The sequence below is a fragment of the Lutra lutra genome, chromosome 2 (genome assembly GCF_902655055.1).
Source record: "Lutra lutra chromosome 2, mLutLut1.2, whole genome shotgun sequence".
NCBI classification, from domain to species: domain Eukaryota; kingdom Metazoa; phylum Chordata; class Mammalia; order Carnivora; family Mustelidae; genus Lutra; species Lutra lutra.
This window is the reverse complement of record NC_062279.1, coordinates 38,913,948-38,935,183: the sequence shown is the minus strand read 5'-3', so window position 1 is coordinate 38,935,183 and position 21,236 is coordinate 38,913,948. Positions and strand designations below refer to the sequence as shown.

The 21,236-nt window shown below is 43.7% G+C and overlaps 1 protein-coding gene across 1 annotated transcript in view; it reads right to left on the bottom strand.

The window, feature by feature from the left end:
* Nucleotides 1-21,236, bottom strand: part of GPAT4 (glycerol-3-phosphate acyltransferase 4) — a 35,484-nt gene that overhangs the window by 9,656 nt on the left and 4,592 nt on the right. The window contains exons 2-5 of the mRNA XM_047717176.1: nt 11,161-12,165; nt 2,459-2,528; nt 1,786-2,086; nt 899-973 (exon numbers count right to left, since the gene is read on the bottom strand). Coding sequence (XP_047573132.1) covers nt 899-973; nt 1,786-2,086; nt 2,459-2,528; nt 11,161-11,325 — 611 coding nt within the window. The 5' untranslated portion in view covers nt 11,326-12,165. The remainder of the gene's footprint in view (nt 1-898; nt 974-1,785; nt 2,087-2,458; nt 2,529-11,160; nt 12,166-21,236) is intronic.

Sequence of the window (21,236 nt, the reverse complement as noted above, 5' to 3'; positions counted from 1 at the left end):
GAGCCTCCTTGATTGTTTTCCTTCCAGTCAATGCCTACAGGCAGGGCAAAGGACAGAGTCTCTAACCTCACCAGCCCAGGGAAGAAGAGAGCTAGCCCCAGAACTTCCAGAAGGAACAAATTTCTCTTAAAAAACAACAACAGGGCGCCTGCGTAGCTCAGTGGGTTAAGCCGCTGCCTTCGGCTCAGGTCATGATCTCAGGGTCCTGGGACCGAGTCCCGCATCGGGCTCTCTGGTCAACGGGGAGCCTGCTTCCATCTCTCTCTCTCTCTCTCTCTCTCTCTCTCTGCGTGCCTCTCTGCCTACTTGTGGTCTCTGTCAAATAAATAATAAAATCTTAAAAAATAACAACAACAAAAAGGGGCACCTGGGTGGCTCAGTGGGTTAAGCCTCTGCCTTTGGCCCAGGTCATGATCTCGGGTCCTGGAATCAAGCCCCACATCGGGTTCTCTGCTCGGCAGGGAACCTGCGTCCCCCGCTTCTCTGCCTGCCTCTCTGCCTAGTTGTGATCTCTGTCAAATAAATAAATAAAATCTTAAAGAAACAAAACAAACACAAAAAAGCCCTACCTATATTTCTTTTCCTTTTACCAATTTATCAACACAGTAGAATGCTCAAAACTAAATGACATGTCATTTAATCTGCTGGCCCTGGACTCCACAGTTGGGAGGTTCCTCTCTTGTCTTAGAGGGATAAGAGTGTGAGTTTTAGAGGGTAAAGAGCAAAGTCACAGATCAAGACTGGTGAAAAATAACAATGCTGACGCCACTGTTATCACTGGGTTATTTTATCTACCTAAGATGCTGCAGGTCTGGCTGTGCCCCGAGGAGTAGTGCAGCTGGAGGCACAGCTGCGGAGCTAAGTGCCCTCCAGACACCGACTCTCGCAAACAACTCACCTCCCATTTGGCAGGTATCCCACCACGGTCGTGCCTACCACCAGAAGGCTAATCCCAGTAAAAGCAAGAGCTATCCTGTAAGAAGAAGACACGTGAAAACACAGCAAACAAACCCTTGCACTACAGATAGACTGGAACGTGTGACAATGAAAGTGGACATCACGAAAACCACCCCCAAGACCATCAGATCACCTGGGATCCAGGTAAGAGTTTCATTTAGAAATGAGAGCAGGCCTAGCATACCCAGATATCATTTTAATTCCAAACTGACAGTAGGCTATGGATTTGGCTCTCAGCGGACGCTATCTCCCCCAACATCAGGCAGCCGGAAGGATGGAAAAGCCTGCTGTTGGCTGCTCTGCCCCCAGGCACCAGCTGTCCTGCTGTCTTACCCTTCCCTTTGGCTCCACACCCTGGCAAAAGCAGAGCTTCTCTGTGGAGCAACAGGAAGTAGAGCCTGAAGGTACCGGCAGCCGGCAAGGCGTACTCAGAATAGCACGTGGTACAGAAAACCTGAGAGTTCAATATTGCCTCTGTATTAGAGAGGCAAGCTTGCAGGAAAGACTTGGTCATGTCCAGGGAGGAGTGGCCAGAAAGTACACCATGTTCCCTGTCCCTGTGTTTAGGCCACCTAGATGAGTATTTTAAGAAACCCCACGATTTCTGCCTTATTTGCAGAGAATCCAAGGGCCTTTAAAAGATCACCCCCAGTGTACCCTTCCAAGAGTCGGATGGTCTCCCTCCCAAAAGACTGGCCAGTGACAGAATCAAACTCTGCTCCTTTCTGAAGGGGGAAAGCAAAGCAGAGTGACACAGGGAGGTCAGCCACACCTCGGGCTTAGGCAGCAGCCACTCAAGCCTTTTGTCCCCATCAGGCCTGCCCTCACCTGAGTGGCAGAAGGAAGCAATAGCGAATCAGCACTCCTAAGCCCCACAAGACAGTGAGCCGAAGGCTGATGTACTGGAAGTTATAGTTGGTCCTGCTCAGCAGGTTCCAGGACTCCAACTCCTCTGCTGAGAACCTCTTTGTCACCTCATCATCCATGATGGTCTCCATTCCCTTCCGGCAAAAGTAGAAAATGTCGGAAAGCTCAAACTCTGGAGTGTTATCCAGAGCCTTACTACTACCACTTCGACGGATTTCTTTGATCTCTTCTTCTAGCGAAGTGGGATCTTTTGCAATGATTCCTGTAACAGAGAACACCCGTGTCAAGCAGCATGCTGGGAGGAAACATGTTAAAAATATTCAGAGTCCAGGGGCACCTGGTGGCTCCGTGAGTTAAGCAGCCAACTCTTTGGTTTCAGCTCAGGTTACGATTTCAGGATCCCTCGTCAGTCTCTGTGCTCAGCATGGAGTCTGCTTGTCCCTCTCCCTCTGGTCCTCCCCCTGCTCACACTCTGTCTCTCAAGTAAATAAATAAATAAATGAGTAAAAGTCTCTAAAATATACAGAGTCCATATACTCCCTTTGATAGAGTGAAGAGTATGTGTGGAATTAAAAGCACTTAGGAACATATGTCAAAGGGACTTTGTGAGATAAGGAGAAAGAGCCAGTCCTACCATTGGTATAGGGCTTGTAAAGTTGGTGGTTCTTCTCCTTGGCGCCTCTCTCCATCCTCAAGGTGGCCCACTGTAGGGAGAAATGGCAACACAGAGAATGAGATCCTTCTTCATACAGCAACTGACTCCATATCCATTCTGGGAAAGCCTCAATCCCAGTCACCTGAGATCACACTGTAGCTGAGAAAGCACCCACTCTAAAAGGAAAGTCAAAGCTTCTCCTTCTAGAGCCATCTCCCTCCTTGATGACAAGGAACAGAAGATGAGTCACCTACAGTAGAGGCCTGGAGACTCCAGAAGCTTGGGTAAATTTCTCAGGCCTAGGTTCTCTCCGCCTACATCGGTCTTCAGGGCACCTAAGGAGTCCACAGGCTGGCAGCACACAGACCTCTAGTGTTTCTCTCCCTGCTGAACAGCAGCTGTTCTCAAACAGCAGAACCAAGCATCCTTTAAGCAACCGCCTACCACCTGACGCTGCCTACCTCCCCAATTACTCCAGAAGGAACAATTTAAATAATATATATGTCTAGACTGTCCATCCAGCTCTGAGCAGCCTTGTAATAGAATGACCCCCCCAACCTGATACAGAAGGGCTTAGTGTTAAACAAAAATACACAAAAACTCCATTTGGAGATTCAAAACAAACAAACAAAAAATCTAATTGGACACTAATACTAAGTCCCTTAAGCAACTCATCCCAACTCATCTTTTCTATCTATAAAATAGGACTGATAGTACGTCAACCTCCTGCTTCATGGGGTCGCTTAAGATCAAATGAGACCATATATGTGACAGAACTTGGGAAACTGCAAAACGCCCTAACTGTCCTCACTGTGACTGAAATAATGATGGCCTCTACAAGACATCTAGAAAAGAAGCCTCCCTTCCTTACCATCTGTCTACCTGCAGTAAGCGAGCCAGGGTCTCACCCACTACCCCGTAAGTACAGGTGAAAACGCGCTCGCTTATCCCTAACTGGAGTATGTTATCACCGTATAGAGAGTGAAGTCCATGGCAAGTCGAAGAAACAGAACAGATATTTTAAAAGGCATCTTTTTAAACTTGTTTCTACAGTTATGCAAGGTGAGAGAGAACCCTGTCATCCCGTGACGCAGCAAAACCCACACAGCCCGAAGCATTTGGTGTATACTCTGCTGGCAGAGCCTCAAGTATCAGCAGATGGCTCTGGGTGGTCTGGCAGAGCCAAAAGCAGGACGTGAGTTTTTCATCAGTGATCTGACCTCATCTGGAAATTTCTTTAGACACCACTGTCTAGAAAAAACACAGCTTAGAGTCACTTGCTCAGAAGGGGTCTAAGGCAAGAAAACCCAAAGCCCATTTTCTATACTTCGGATATTTAGCGCTGATTTTTCTGGCTCTACGCATGGATGATCTCTTCTAGAAGAAAATGTAAACAAAACTCCTACAATGGAGGAAGGTAGATTCCACCTGGGAATTCCATCTAGGGAAGAGGTGAACTGGTGACCAGGGACAAGAGGATCTAGCAAGGTGACATACAGACACAGGCCTCTCAGCTGGAGTTTGTGGGTTTCCACTCTGGCCAAGTCTGCAACCACAGTCAGAACCAGAAAAACCCGGTTCCGTACTGACAATTCTGAAACTCGGAGGAGGCTGTCATATATGACATCCAGCCTCTGAGCACTAGAATTGAAGTCTGTGAGGACTGCTTCGCTCTGCAAAACTCAAGATGGCTGTGGTGTTTGACCTGGAAAGGTACTGGAAAGGTATAGGTTAAACGAGCCCCTCCATCTCCTAGCTCTATCACAGAGCTGTCACCAACATCGCCTTACCCTCCCTTTTTCACACTTCAGGTATGTTACAAAATGCTTCTGTGTTTAGGAGAGAAGTGCCCAGTCACAGGGCTGGAGGGACCTGGCTGTTAGCTGGGAAGAGCCTGTTCAGGAGGAGAGGCTGATGGGTGAACCGGAAAGCCGCGGCCCGATGCAGAAGACCGAAGGAAAGGGGTGCCGCCCATGAGCAGTGTCTGGTAACTCCACAGCCGGCTTCTCTGAGTGCTCACTTGCAGAGCTATAGCATTCAGACATGCAGAACAAAACTGAGAAGCCTAGGTTCAGAGCTCATTCCTATAAACCTCCTCTCCTCCCCCTGACGTGAGATGCCATTTACTGAGCTACTGAGCATCAGATTACTCAATTACTCCAGTCTCAGCCTCTCCCAGACAGAGAAGAGACCATTTAAGGGCATTAACAATGCTGCACTCTTAGGTAACATCAAAGCCAAGGCAGACCTTGGCAGGTGAAAGGCAGGCCCAGCTCCCAGAAAGGCAGAGGGTGCAATGGTGTACTTTTGCTAGTTATTCATTCTACTGAACACTACAATTTAGGAATTAACCACAAGTCACAGACTTCGCAACCTAATATCAGCAGAATCCACCTCTTTTTCAGTCAGCCCCGCTACACTGTCCCAAGAACTAACCATGTATATCCCAAAGAGCAAGACCCTTAGAAAATTCAGGCTCACATCATCCAGCACGTCTACTCCCCTGCAAACACCACCTCTTTTAACAACTCTCTCTTCTCTCCCTGCTTCAGCTGTAACCTCTAAGTAGCTACTAGCAAATGTGCAAATCTTTACTTCACTGAAGGGCTAACCGCACACTCCCGATCGCCTGCTGGGCATCTCCCCATGCAAGTCCAACCAGCCCTCATGAGCATGCTGCAAATTAAAGACAGCACACCCCCTCCCAACCCCGAAAGTGCTCCCCTCCCTCTGGCCCACCTCCTGGGGCCAGTGGGATCACTATCCCTCTGGTCATCCAAGCTTTCGAGTTTCCCAACTGTCACCAAGTCCTATCGATCCTGCCCTGAAAAGGCACTCTTTCCCAGCTGCCTCCTGGGCGATGGCATCACGTTCGCCCCCTAGCTTATTCTCTTGCCTATATTAATGCCATGGCAATTCAATGGCTCTTTCCTCCCTTCAAGCCACCCGACACATGCTGCCAGTCTGATCATGTCACTTCCTTGCTCAAAAACCTTCAATGGCTTTTCGATGCCTAGAGAAACATTTGCTTTTATAATTGACCTCACCCTTCTGTGCACCCAATGTTTTTGCTCCACTAAGCTACGTACAGTCTCTAAGCCTCTAATTAAGTAAGTCCCTAATTAAAGTAAGTCTCTGAAGTACAGTCTCCAAGTAAGACTGTACTTTCTTATCTGTACTTCTAGAATGGCTTTTCCTTTTTAAGATTCCAGTTCAAATGCCAACTCTGCTATGAAATGTCATCTACCCAATTCCTGTGGCGCTCGTCCTTCCCAGTGTATATGAATTAGCATTCAACTGTGAATTAGTTATGTATGCGTATACTTGTTTTTCTTACTAGACTGTAAAACCTGAGGAACAGGAGCCAGAAGCAACCTGTGTTCTCACTCCAGCAATCTGATAGAGGGTCTTGCACTTAGTAGGCCATCGCTAAGGGCTGCCTTGAACTCCCAGTGTTTCTCTCCATCAAGGTCTCCATGTGAAAAGATAAGAGCGGAAAGGATACAACCTACAACTACTTCCCATCACCTTCCCTGCCAGAGTCATACTCTCACCTTCTTCAGTTCATCCTCTGAGCTCATCAGGGTTATGTCAAAGTCACTCCTTTTCACTGGGGTAGGGAGGACATGCCTGACTGACAGGACTGCTTTCACTAGAAGCATATGAAGCAGGGGTTATGGCTTCTACTCTGCAGATGAAGCAGCACATGGGAAGTCTAACAACTTAGGTCAAGTTTCAGAGCTCATCAAAGAGCCCTGGATTTCAAGCTAAGGGCCACTAACTCAAAAACTCATGCCCATCCCACTACACACTCCCACTGTACAGACCTCTTCAATTTCCTCACAACCACCACTGGCTTTCTAGGACTCTCCATCAGCCACTTCCGCTCTAGAGTCTCATGTTTACAACTGCTGTAATGTTTACAATGGTCTCTGACCTGACCTGATCAAGCCCTTGCCCATGAGGCAAAATCACCCAGGTCATTTCTTTCCATCTCTCTGTTTCCAGGCTTCCTACTTTCTCCCTCTCCAAACCATTCTCAACTCAATGGAAAGCCACTTCCAGGACTTGTACCCCAATAATACCATCATTACTATATTGAGGGTAAATATGAAGCACCAACATTAAGAAAACAACACTTGTAAAGAACACTGCTGTGCTCTGTGCACAAAAACCTTCTGTAACTCAGCACCAGACAGGACCTACACTCAGTCGACTAAGTCTTCCAGGACAGGGAACCGAGAAGACAGTGACCCACCTACCTTCTCCCCTTGGCAGGGATACCGGGATTCATTTTTAAACAAGGATGCGCTGATTATGGGAAACTAGCTGTTAAGCCAGGGCTTGCTTAGTTCTGCCAAAAGCACAAGTCCAGGTACTGCATGGACAAACAGGATATGCATTATGAAGATTACTTATTAAAAATGGCCAATAAAATCCCAAAAGAAAATACAGATACAAAATTAGATATACACACTATTAACATAACCATTAAAAATGAATGCAGTTGTCAAATACTGAAAGGTAATACATGTACAAGAATGTTAAGGTATTAGAAGCTATGTAAACATGAATGAACGTTTAAAATTCTTTAACATTATATTATTTGTCTGGTTCTCTATTGCTACGTAACAAACTACCCCCTAGCTCAGAGGCCTAAAACACCACCACCACTTATTTTGCTCATGAAACTGCAAACTGCATGAAGTTTGCCAACGGCTAGGTGGCTGGAAGACCAAGGACTGGGGTCCTCTGCAGACCGCTTGCTCCTGCATGGAGCACTCGATGTTGGCTGTCAGGGCCTTCCTGGGGCTGTGAGTTGGAATACGGAACACGTGGCTGGGCTTCCTCACAACACGGCGGCTGGGTGCCAGGGGCAAGCACCCCAACAGGCAGAAGTTATACTGCCATTTCTAACCTAATCTCACCTATTTCACAGTATAATTCATGTCCACTACGTTCTGTTAGAATCAAGTCAAAAAGCAGGACCCCCTATTCAAGAGGAAGTCAATCAGACTCCACCTTTTGATGGCAGACCTCAGAATCACCTGGGGAGTTTTAAAAATATACCCATCTAGACCAATTAAGTTAGGATATCTGGGGAGATTCTACTGCTCCCAAATAAGTACTTTAAAATGCTTCCCCAGGTAATTCATAGGCAGTGGGGGGATATACCCACAGAATTAAGGAGCTCTCTGAGCTTTCCTCCAGCTCCAAAATTATACATAGCAGTCTGATTTAGGAAGGATAAAGAGGCTAAAGAAGGTAAAATAAGTCTATTAAAAACACCCACATATGTAGAAGTAAAATGCTTGACAATAATAATTCAAAGGATAGTAAAGGAAATGGAATTAATATTACTAGAATTTAAAACAAAACAAAACAGGACAAAAAACACCCACAAGTGGGGCTCCTGGGTGGCTCAGTTGGTTGTCTGCTTTCAGCTCAGGTCATGATACCAGGCTCCCGGGAATGAGTTGATTGGGCTCCTTGCTCAGCAGGGAGGTACCTGCTTCTCCCCCTGCCTGACGCTCTTCCTGTTTGTGCTCTTTCTGACAGATAAATAAAATCTTCTAAAAAAAAAATTAAAATAAGGGGCGCCTGGGTGGCTCAGTTCTTAAGCGTCTGCCTTCAGCTCACATCATGATCCCAGAGTTCTGGGAATGAGCCCCACATGGGGCTCCCTGCTCCGCAGGAAGCCTGCTTCTCCCTCTCCCACTCCCCCTGCTTGTATTCCCTCCCTTGCTGTCTCTAATAAATAAATAAAATCTTAAAAAAAAAAAACTTTAAAAAAATAAAATAAAACCAGTTTGGCCAAATCCAACTTGAGTCTAATACTAATCCTGCTAGCATTCAGTTCTTAACTGTCCATTAAGGTCAACTCAGAACAGTAACAGAGTCAAAAAAGACCAGACATTCCTGCAGAGCCACCTATAACCTTGCTGGAATGGTATCAGTCCTTTCTAGCCCACCCCCGACTCTAGCTTATACGCCAAGTTGTAATTATCCATGCAGCTCAACAGGACAGCACCCAGAGTACCCAGAATCCTTTCAGTGCCTGATATACACATCTCTAGGAAATAGAAGTACAAATCCAGTTCTTGAAATCCTAAATCTTGAGGTCAAAAATGGGTACATACATAAATATACACACATATGCCAAAGTCACTTCTAAATCACTGTGCCTTAAACTAGCGATTTTCGAGACGTGATCAGCAAAGAAAATTCTCTGATGGCCCAAGATTACCTACCCCATGGATCGACCCAACCATACGTATTTAATGAATTTCAGCTACGTAATTATAATCTATATTAAATGTTACAAGAACATACATTTAGAAATACAGTCATAATTAGAAGGATCTTAGTTGACTGAACTTTAAAATATTAACTTGAGGAGACATATTCAAAACAGAATAGAGAATATACATGGATGCTAGGCCTTCTGTGGCCCAAAGTGATGTAAGTTAGAAAATTTTAGCTACTGCGGAATAACTCAAAGGCTAATGCTGTGATTTCTATGTTTTAAAAATAAAGATTTCCATAGATCTGTGAGTTAGCCACTTGCTTCTAAACTTGAATGAAAGCTACCATCACTCAATGTTGTCTCCTGAAAAGTTTACCAGCTGTTCTACTTCCCCTCTACTGGTTTTTCACAGTGGGCAGAAGGGCCACAGTGGCAAAACGAGTATTAAATTATATGGCCCACAGGAATCCTGGGCTCTAATGAAGATTTTCTTGGACTGAAATATAAGAAAATCACATTTCCTGATTAATTAAAATAAATACTACACATAAGCAAAGTAGTGGGTCCAAAGACCGACTAGGTCACCACTTCTCAAACTTCAGCGTGCACATCCATCACCTGGATCTTGCAGAAATGCAGATTCTAATTTAGCAGGTGTGGAGTGGGCCCGACACTTCCAATTCTAACCTGCTCTTAGGTGAAACTCAAGCTGCTGGCATCCATACTACTCTCCAAGAAGCAAGTAACTAGATAACCTCAGAGACCATCTGCAGGGCTCAAAAATCATACAATCGGAAACAGGTACTCAGACACAAACACGTACACTCTAGCAGCACTACTGACAACAGCCAGAAGGTACAAACAGGCCCAGCCACCTCCCCTGGTGCAGGAATGGATAAACAAACCATGGTACAGAAACACCGTGGAATATTATTCAGCCATTAAAAAAGCAGAAGTACTGGAATACATCATAATGTGGATGAATCTCAAAAAGACGCTAACTGGAAGAAGGCAACCACAAGAGAGCACATCTGCTAGAACTCCACGAATACAGACTGTCCAGCACAGGCAAATCCGGAGCTGGAACATAAACTCATGGTGGCTGGAGCAGGGGACAATGGAGGACAGCTACTTCATGGGTGTGGGGTTTCCCCGGCAGAGATGAAAGTGTCAGGGAACTCAGCAGAGGTGATGGCTGTACAACACTGTGAAGGTAATAAATGCCACTCTTACATGTGACAAAAACACTCTTACAGGAATGTTAAATACCAAAACCCAATATTCAATAATACCCAATAAAAAACAGTTCCCATTATAAAGTAACATTTCTAGAGCTCACTTAATCATTCAGAGTCTCTGTTTTCTCACTGACAAAATGTAGATACCCTGTCCACTGAAGAATTATAAAGAACCAAAGGAAAATGAATGAATTTATTCTGAACCATAAGATATTATATGAACAAATAACTTCTTAAATTTTTTGTTTTCTCAAATTATATATGGTCTCAGCTATGAAAAAGAATACCTGAGGATTTGGTGACTACTGAAAACAGATACTGCTAATAAAGTACCAACTTTCTGGATAGATATTAAAAGTCCTGTGGCAAAGATCAACTTCCAGAAATAGTTCCTTTACACTGTGGACTGTTTTGTTCAGGGTATTATTAGCTACTTCTGACATATGTTAAGAAGTTGACTGTCCTTCTCCTGTATCTTTAAGAAAATCAAACAATTCATTAAATGTCCTGCCTCGTTATCTTTCATTTGAAATGCAAGAACCTATTTAAGATATTTAAGTCTAAAAAGAGAAAAAAGTCTCTCCCAAACCTATTAGTGAGGGAATACATGACCAGCAGCTCTGTGTTTCATTATCTGCTATATAAGATAAGGCAGAGTCTAGCAGTGATTTTTTTCTTAAATGCTAAGCCCCTCTCTTTGAAGGTATGAAGTTATGGAATAGGTTCCTTTGCTTGGAAGAATCGAGCATACATACAAGTACCTTAGCTTGGAAAGAAAAGGTCTGTTAAATGCTTTCACAGGTACACATTTAGGGAAGTTTTTACTAAAAATGTTACTTGCCACTCTCCCAAATTTCTCTGTATGCAATAAAGAGATAATCTTCCAAATAAGAAAAAAAACTTTACTGGGGCGCCTGGGTGGCTCAGTCCATTAAGCATCTACTCTGGCTCAGGTCATGATCCCAGAGTCCTGGGATCGAGCCCCACATTGGGGGGGAGGGGGTCCCTGCTCAGCGGTGAATCTGCTTCTCCCTCTCCCTCTGCCTGCTGCTCTACTTGTGCCTCTTTCTCTCCGTCAAAAAGATAAATAAATAACCTTAAAGAAAAAGAAAAGAAAAGAAAAGAAAAACTCTTTACTAATAACAGCATTTCTCCCCTCCTCTGTGAAGCAACCATTTGTAAATAGTATAACTCACCGCAAAGATTTTTAACAAAGTTTTCATGTAGAGCTTTCGGATGCCAAAGGAGACTCCAAAAATGGCAGGGACTATGATGAAAACGAGGAGGAGGGTGAAGAGGACAGTCAGGGAGATGCCCAGAAGGTTGACAATCAGGCTATCAAAAGGCAGCAACAGGAACATGGTGGAGGATCCAGGCAAGGCCAGTGCCCACCCCCAAGAACAAACCACCGTCTTCAGATGGTCCTGTCAGACAGCACCGGCCTGGGAAAGAAAGCGAGTCCCCATAGGATAGCAAACCCCGTTCCAAGTCACATTATTCGACTGCCTGCTGTAGGCAGAAGGACAGTAAAAAGGGCCACAGGAGGCAGCCCGAAAATGCCAGCTCTCCCCAGAATGGATGGACTTTGGAAGTGAATGAGGCAGGACCAATCTTCAGTACAAGCATCCGAGTCCAGGCAGAGTTTCTGTGAAAGTGAGTAGTAAGGGAGGGACCTCTGCTCTGCTACTTTCCGCTCCTTCCAGAAGTTTTACTTTTTCTTTCCTGCTCAAGAGCATTTAACAGATAAATCTGTCCTGAAGATCTGTCATTGCCAGAAGTACCAAGAAGAGTTCAACTTGGTGCCAGAACAATCCTGATAACTTTTGTGGGGGGGAGGGGTGACTGCTGGCTCTTCACACAGAAGGCTACTGAACTTGAATATGTGGAAATTAAATAATTGTTTTACTTAAAACTCCTTCATAAGCTGAGAACTGTGTTCATTGTAGAGAGTTCACATCTGGCCCCATTCTTCCTCTCAAGAGGCTCCTGGTGCGTGCTGCTTCCAGGACCCTCCAACTGGGAGAGCTACAGTCTTTGCCAGCAGGACACAGATGCTGGCACAGAATGTCTCATGCTGCCTGTGTTGAGTGTAACTCCAGACGTGTCTGGCATTGGTTTCCTCTGGATATTCTTCTCCCTAAGGCCCCCTTCTCAGCGGTGACCTGGGTTCTTGGCAAGAAGTTGCTTACATGCTGCCAAAGCTGGGGGTGGAAACAGAAACACCATCAGTCACACAAATCAAGAGGAGAAACATCAATATGCTTTGGAGGTGGTGGGGGGGGCTTGTTGTAGAGTAAGCCTAGAGTCAGTGCCAGCTTCTCGAGTCAACAAGGTCAAAGGGAGCAGGCACAGCAACAGGTGGCAGACGCAAATGCAGAAAGCAAATGGAGAGGTTTCATATGGCTTTCAATTCCAACAAATAATCTGTGGCCAACTTTCTGAAGAGAAAAATATATGGATATATGCCACTTTTTAGAAGTCTGGACAAAAAATCCACCATGTATGGATATACACCACGTTTCATTTATATTACGGAAGGAGACCACCCTCCTACTTGTCCTCAGCTCCCCAGGGTCCTCGTCTGCAGACGCAACCATGTTACCAGCTTCATATTCTTCCCAAGGTATTCTGTGCTGAGGAGGAAATCATAACTTCCTTTTCTGCTTACCCCTCACCCTGACAACAATAATGATGCCATATTCTGCACACTGTTCTTCAACTCGTGTTTCGGTTTGTGTCTTCAGCTTACTGTGTCTTGGACGAATATGCCATAAGCACATGCAGGGCTCCCTCACTCTCTCAGGTACACAGTTCTCAACTTTAAGACTATATATACCAGAGGGGCACGTGGGTGGCTCAGTCAGTTAAGTGGCCAACTCCTGGTTTCGGCTCAGGTTGTGATCTTAGGGTCGTGGGACTGAACCTTGCAACAGGGTCCACGCTTAGCAGGGATTCTGCTTAAGAGTCTCTCTCCCTCTGATCCTCCCCATTTGCATGCATGCCTGCACTCTACTCTCTCTCCAACAAATAAATTAATTTAAAAAAAAAAAAGAAAAGAAAGAAAGGAAGAAAGACTGTACCATAAGTCAGCTAACTGGTTTCCTGAGGTTGGACACCAATGTTTCCACTTTTTTGTTATTTAAGTAATGTAATGAACAACCCTGTGCATACGTGATAGCATACAAAATGCACATGGAAATATAAATATATTTTCAGGATAAATTCCTAGAAATGGAATTGCAGGGGAAAAGGAAACACAGTTATAATTTTAGAAGATATTATCTCATTTTCTACATGTAGATTAAACTCCAGCTGTCTATCTCCCACACTGGTCACTCTTTTTTGTTTTAAAGACTATTTTCCTTAGAACAGTTTGGGGTTCACAGCAAAACTAAAAGGAAGATAGATTTCCCACATACCCCCATCCCTAACATGACTAACATATGTACAGTCACCCCATTATCAAGAGCCCCACCAGAAGGGTACATTTGTTACAAGTGTTGACAAACCTACACTGACACATCAGAGTCACCCGAAGTCCACAGCTTACATCAGGGCTCACCCTTGGTGCTGCACATTTTAGAAGTCTGGACAAAAGTATAATGACATGTATCCACCATGATAGTATCATTTAGTATTTTCATTGCCCTAAAAATCCCCTGGGCTCTGATTATTCATTCCCCGCTTTCCTGAGGCCCTACCCTGGCCACCACTGCTCTTTTACTGTCTGGGTAGTTTTGCCTTTTCCCGAATGTCTTATAATTGGAGTTGTATTTTCAGATTGGCTTTTTCCACTTAATACAGCCACTTATGAACTCCACTATTTTAAATATCTTACAAAAGCATTTCAATTTTATATGACTTATCCCTAACCACAAGTTACCAATGCAAGTCCTGCACTTGGGAAAGTCCTTTCAAATCTCTGGCAAACACTGCGGCTTCACACCAATCATCCTCTGGCTCAGTTCCTACACATTCAAAAGGTCAAGAAATTGAACAAATAAGCAGGTTACTACCTTCACCTTAAATTTTGTCCAGTGACTTTTTAGAACTCTTAGAGCCCTTTCATAGGTTCTTTTATAACCTGCCAACGGTATTATTTCCGTTTTACCAATTAGGAAATGAAGGCAGAGAGAGACAGATCTAGTTCTTCAGACTCCTAACCCAGTACTGCTCCCATTACATTCCCACACATTTAATGATTAAATCCAAAGGACAAGGTATTTCGTGGCACTGAGTCACCAACAGTAGTTCCTATTTTGGGATCCTCCAGTTCTTCCACATTCACATGGTCATCACCACTGCTAACTTTTACTGAATGCTAACAACACGACAGCGCCTGAGCTCAAACGGCAAACATTTTCCATATCTGACCCTCACCTAAGTCTCACAACCCTATGGTGGAGTTTTACTACCACTGCTATCTGACACAGCACGAAACTGAGGCTTAGAGGATTAAGTACGTTACCCAGAATGACACAGCTACCAAGTAGCAGAGCAGGAATCTGGAGCAGGGGATCTGTCTCTCAGCCCATGCTCTTTAACCGGTATGCCCTCCTAGCTCCCAAACTACCCTGGAATAAATGAACACTTCCTTTGTGCCAGGCCTGCTCTACAGAACTTTCTGTGGTCAGGGAAAAACCACAAGGCCAATCTGGATTCACGTATCAGAATTTGGTGTTCTCAGAATCCCAGGTACAAACCTGCTCTTTTATATAAACCGGCCAAACTGACTCCACATGCCAGATTTCTAACAACAACCCAGCAGAGGTTGAGGAAATTAGAAATATTCCTGATTAATTTGCTGAGTCACTGTATTCTTTAAACCTAATTCCTGCCTAATTCTAGGGCCACATGTCTTCCACTCTTTGGTCTCTGTCTCCCTCGTCCAGCATTCCCCTGGGAAAACAGCAGCAAAATCCCTCCGTCCCACTGGCCATGGTTACCCTGAGTTTCATGGACACAAGGTGACAGACACTGGGGTCACTGTGACTTCCCATCCAAGAGTTTAGATCTCTTTTCTTTGAATCACAATCAACTGACAATTCCCAAGGTTATTCTTGGTTCATGTCCCCAAACATTAAACACATTTAGCAATAAACTAATTTCTTCACTTAGTTCAGGGGTTGGAGAACCCCTGGAGAACCAGGGCCTGTGGGCCAAATCTGGCTTTGGCCTGTTTTCCTAAGACTCGCAAGCTAGGAATGGTTTTTATATCCTCAAAGAATTGTAAAAAAACAAAGAATAATTTGTGACAGAGACCACGGCCAGCAAAGCCTAAAATACTTACTATCTGACCCTACAGTTTGCCAACCCATGACCCAGCCACTCTTTTCCCCCTGACCCAGGGGCACTGAACTCCCCTCTATGGTCCTGCCCCACCCCTTGAGTTCATGTTTGTAGTGCCAGACTCCAGAACAAAACAAAGAGAACAGTCACCTAGCCAAACAAGTTATCTGGCCCACACTGAACAATCCTCACATAAATTCTTAGAAGTAAAGAGAAAAAGCAAGCAAACTGCAGTTATCAAACAGAGTTCCCAACATCTTGCTGGATTAGCAGAGCAGCCACTGAAACCAGAAGACTGCTGTCTTAGGCCCCCTTAACACAAACTTTGATATCTGGAAATAATATCAGAAAATTAGTCATGGCAGAGCTCTACCACACCACAATTTCCAGATAATTGTGGATAAATTATCTGGATAATTTCACTTAGGAGAATAATCTCACTTAGGAAAGGATATCCCTTTGCTTCAACTAAATATAACTATGACTCCATAACCATGAGGTAGTATTTGCTCATTTCTCTTAATTTCCACAGCTTTCAGCCAAACTCACAGAAAGTTATTTGCACCAAAGTACCCCTAACAGCCCAAAGGGTCCAGAGAAAAACCTAAGAACCAAGTAGTTATGAGCCTCTTAGAAGACACAACCCACCACTAGCTAAACTCTTTAGCCCACTGAATGGCAAATGGGGCCTTTAGGCTTTAGGCCCCCAAATGACCCAATTTCCAGTGTTCCTCAGTTCTCAGGGTGACAAGTTCATTCATTCAACATATATTCACTGGGCACATAATAAATGCCACACATTAGGTCAGGTGGTATTTAGAGGTGAACAAATATGCCTAAAGACAGGTGTTAAGCAAATAAGCATATGCAAAATTTCACACTTTGATGATTGTTAGCAAGAAAAAGAGGATCCTGGAAGAGAAAATAACAGAGGGAACTTCATTTATATCAGCTCATTTAAACCAGTTCTGACCCAATCACAAGACAAGGACTATTACGATTCTAACTACAGAACCAAATATAGCTGACCCTTGAACAGCAATACGGGTCTGAATTGTGCAGGTCCATTTACATATGGATTTTTTGGAAAAAATATAGTGCCATAAATGTATTTCTCTTCCTTGTGATTTTTTTTAAAGATTTTATTTATTTGACAGAGAGATCACAAGTAGGCAGAGAGGCAGGCGGTGGGGGGGTGCGCAGGGAGCAGGCTCCCCGCTGAGCAGAGACCCGGATGCAGGGCTCAATCCCAAGACCCTGAGGTCATGACCTGAGCAAAAGGCAGAGGCTTAACCCACTGAGCCACTGAGCCCCCCCCCCCACTTCCTTATGATTTTTTAAAAATGTTATTTATGTGAGACAGAATCTGTGCATGCACACGCAAGAGAGAGAGCAGAGGGGGAGGGAGAAGAAAAGGGAGAGAATCTCAAGCAGACTCCATGCTCAGGGTAGAGCCCAGAGCAGGGCTAGATCTTACAACCCTGAGATCATTACCCGAGCAAGCGTAAACCAAGAGCTGGGGGCGGGCGGTGGGGTGCCTGGGTGGCTCAGTCGTTGGGTGTCTGCCTTTGGCTTGTGTCATGATCCCAGGGTCCTGGGATCAAGCCCCACATCAGGCTCCTTCTCCTGCTCCTTCTGCCTGCTTCTCCTTCTCCCACTCCCCCTGCTTGTATTCCCTCTGTCAAATAAATAAATACAATCTTAAAAAAAAAAAAAAAAGAAAAGAAACTAAAAGATGGACACTTAACAAACCAAATGAGCCACCCAGGCTCCCCTCGTTATGATTTTCTTAGTAACATTTTCTTTTTCTAGCTTCCTTTTTTATAAGAACACAGCATATGGTACATATACAAAGTATGTGCTAATCTAACCGACTATATCAGTAAAGCTTCCAGTCAGTAGGCTGTTAAGTTTTAGGAGGATTAAAAGTTACATGCAGATTTTCGACTGTATAGGGAGTTAGTGTTTTTAAGAACCATGTTGTTAAAGGGCCAACTGCATTTCTTCTGTTACCTCTCTGAGATGCACCCTACTTCAGGAGACCAAAACTACCAGAATATGATCAGAGAGATGCCACATACCAACTCAAAGGAAGAAAATACACAATTTTCTTAAATATAAAAGTTAGGCAACACAGGGATAATACATTTTTTAAGCACACAAGGCACAATGTCTGTCACGTATTAGATTTCAATAAATGGTATGTCCCATCAATCCATTAGGATCAGAAGAAACCCAGGGTATTGTCTTAAGTTTTTTTTTTCTTTAAGGATTTATTTACTTTAGAGAGAGCACACGAGCATTTATTTACTTTAGAGAGAGCAAGAGCACATGTGTGAGTTGGGGGGGGGGCAGAGGGAGAGGGAGGGAGAGTGAAAGAACCCCAATCAGGCTCTCTGCTGAGCCCAGAGTCCAACATGGGGCTCGATCCCAGGACCCTGAGATCATGACCTGAACCAAAATCAAGAGTGGGCTGCTTAACTGACTGAGTCACCCAGGCACCCCTGTCTTCAGTTATAAATACCAAATCTTAAGAGAGGGAGGAAAGCATTTCAAAGTATGTCATAAAACCCACCCGCCAAAAAATACTACATGCCTAACAAGCACTAGGTGCTCAATAAAACAATAAAAAGGTTAGCTATAAGGCACAGAAATGTGACTTAACTAGTGAGATGGAAAAAAAAAAATTATTTTATGAACCACCATAATGGTGATGATGAGAAAATATTCTCAAATCCTGCTGGCTGGAGTGTAAACATGGTACGACCTCTTTAGAGAACTCAGTAAAGGCCACCAGAATTTTTAAATTTTATTTTAAGATTTTATTTATTTGACAGTGAGAGAGGGAACATAAGCAGGGGGAATGGGAGAGGGAGAAGCAGGCCTCCCACTGAGCAGGGAGCCCGATGCAGGTGCTGGATCCTAGAACCCTGGGACAACCATGACCTGAGCCAAAGGCAGCTGCTTAACGACTGAGCCACCTGGGCACCCCGGCCATCAGAATTTTAAATGCACACAACCTCAGCTCCAGCAATTCTACCTCTAAAAATGTATCTTAAATTAGATTAAAAAAAGATAAATTAGCTGGGTGCCTGGATGGCTTAGTCAGTTGACCATTCAACTCCTGATTTTGGCTCAGGTCATGATCTCAGGGTCATGATCTCCACCATGGGCATGGAGCCTGCTTAAGATTCTCTCTCTCCTTCTCTCTAGGCCCCTTCCTGCTTGCATACTCTCTCTCTAAACAAAAAACAAAGAAACCAACCAAAAAACCCATAAATTAGAGCAGTAGTTTTCAACCAGGGGCCATTTGCTCCCTAACCTCTCCCTCAACACTCTCCCCACCATTTGGCAATGTCTGCAGACCTTTTTAGTTGTCAGGACTTGGGATGGGGAGCTACCGGCAATGAGTACAAAGACGACAGGGATATTGCTAAACATCCTGTAATACGTAGGTCTCCTCTGGCAGCGAAGAATTACTCGGCCCCAAATGACAAGGGTGCTGAGACTGAGAAACCCTGTACCGATGCATATACAAGATGATGTGTGTGCACAGTTACTGACTGCAGCACTGTCTATAATAGCCAAGGAAACATCACCCGCCACAATCAACAGAAGATACAATGGAATGCTATTCATCTGTTAAATGAAAAAAGACATTTACTTGTGCACTGATAAACAATCTACCAGTTAGATGCCAAACAATGCCCCCAGTAAATACCAACTGAGAGAGAGGAAAAGGAAAAATATATACAGTTTATATGTATTTGCAAAGATACAGATCTCTGGAAAGATACAAAAATGGCTACAGTTGCTGCCTCTAGGAGTGTAAGGGAGAGGTCACTTTATCTTTTTGCTACCTTTAAAATCTTGTTTACCATTTTGAATAGGTAACAGTGCTGAGTGAACTAAATGTCAAGTGTATCAGAGTAGTGGAGTAGAAGAAATTTGCTTGAATGGAAAGCCCTTGCTTTCTGCTTCGGAGGAAGTATACAGTGTTTCCAAGGGAACAAGGCAGCACTCAGAGCTACTAGGCTGAAGTGAATCTGAAGTGCTAAAAAAACCAAGACTAAAGACAGAACTGACATCGATCCTAGATAAAATAAATGGTTCAAGACCAAGTCAAGATACAGTAAGCTAAAGGATAACTCAACTCACCAGAAAGAAGACAGTAGTAATACGGTCAGTTCTGGGGTCTTGGTCTTAACTAAGTCACTGACCTTACATAACTTTCCCCTTGCCTACAAAGGACTAACCCGACTTGGAACCGGGTAATAAGAAACCTGGTACCAAGATCCCCCAAAGCAACATGAAGTCTCTGGAGCTGGAAAAGAAAAAAAACAGACAAAGGACACAGGATTTTTGGTATCTGGGGTCAATTAGCCTAAGAAAGGACAATTTGACTTGCTGGAGTTTTAGGACCCACGACATTTCATTACCTGACCTGAGCGCTGCTCTGAGAGCTCCATATATGTAATTGGAAGCAACTTCCTGGACTTTTATTTATTTACTTTTTAACTTTTTTGTCTGGCTTATTTCACTCAGCATAATTATTCTGAGAGTCCTTCATGTTGCTGCACATGTCACGAGTTCATTCCTTTTTACTGCTGAGCGGGAGTCCAATGTATGCGCATACCACATTCGCTTACGCATTCACCTACTGACCAACAACTGGACTGCTCGGTTTGGAACTGTTACCAATAAAGCTGCTATCTACAAGTCTTTACACGGACAAACAGTTTAATTTCTCTTGGGTAAATAAATACCTAGGAGTGTACTGATGGAGTCTAAAGCAGGTATATGCTTACCTGCCAAACTGCCTGCTTGATTTCTTTTCTTTCTTTCCTTCTTTTAATGATTTTATTTATCTGTCAGAGAAAGAGCAGAAGCCGGAGTGGCAGGCAGAGGGAGAAGTGGGCTTCCTGTTGAGCAAGTTGCCCAGGGTGGTGAACTGAGCCTAAGGCAGACTTAAGGGAACCTCCAAGGCATCCCGCAAAACTGCTTTCTAAAGGGTTGTACCATCATTTTGCATCTTAACCAGCAATGTATGAAAGTTCTATTTGTTCTACAACCTCACCACCACTTGACAGGATCAGGCTTTTTAATTTTAGACACACGAACTGATGTGAAGTGGTAGCTCATAGTTTTAATTTGCATTTCCCCAATAACCAATGATATTGAATATCTTTTGTGCTTATTCGCTATCCGTCTATCTTCTTTGGTGAAGCGTTCAAATCTTTACCCACTTTTTATTAGGTTATTTTATTAGTTTTGCCACTGGCTGTTTTTTAAAAATCAAGCTCCCCAACCCACCCCCAACTAAATAGTGTTATTTTAAAATGAGAGACCATTATTCCTGGCCTATACACTTTAAAATAGTCAAGATGGTTAAAGAGAGAGAGAGAGAGAGAAGATTGATCCCACAGACCCAAAAAAAAAAAAAAAAAAAAAGGAAAGAAAGCATTTCATCACAAAGGTACAAAATTTGTGGACCATCAGACTTCTCTATTCAACTTGCTACAAACTTGAAACAATCCTAATTATGCAGAGAAAAATCACTAAGACATTAAACAAAAAAACCAATGATCAAAACCACAAACTATTTTAACCTCAGAATTGAGTATTACTAAGAACCTAAAATCCTCCTTTATCTTTATGCTCAGCTGACAGTGATTCTGTGTTGTCCAACACAGCAGCCACTGATCACATATAACTCCTGAGCACCTGAAATGTGGGTAGTCCAAATTGAAATATGTTGTAAATGTAAATAAGATACACACTGGATTTAAATGTTCTATGAGAAACTAAATGTAAAAGACCTCATTAATAATCTGTATCTTGATTACATGTTTAAGTGACATTCTGGATAATTTGGGTTAAATAAAATACATGATTAAAATTATTTTCATGTTTCTTTGCACTTTTTTAAAAGTGGCTCTTAGGGGCGCCTGGGTGGCTCAGTGGTTAGAGCCTCTGCCTTTGG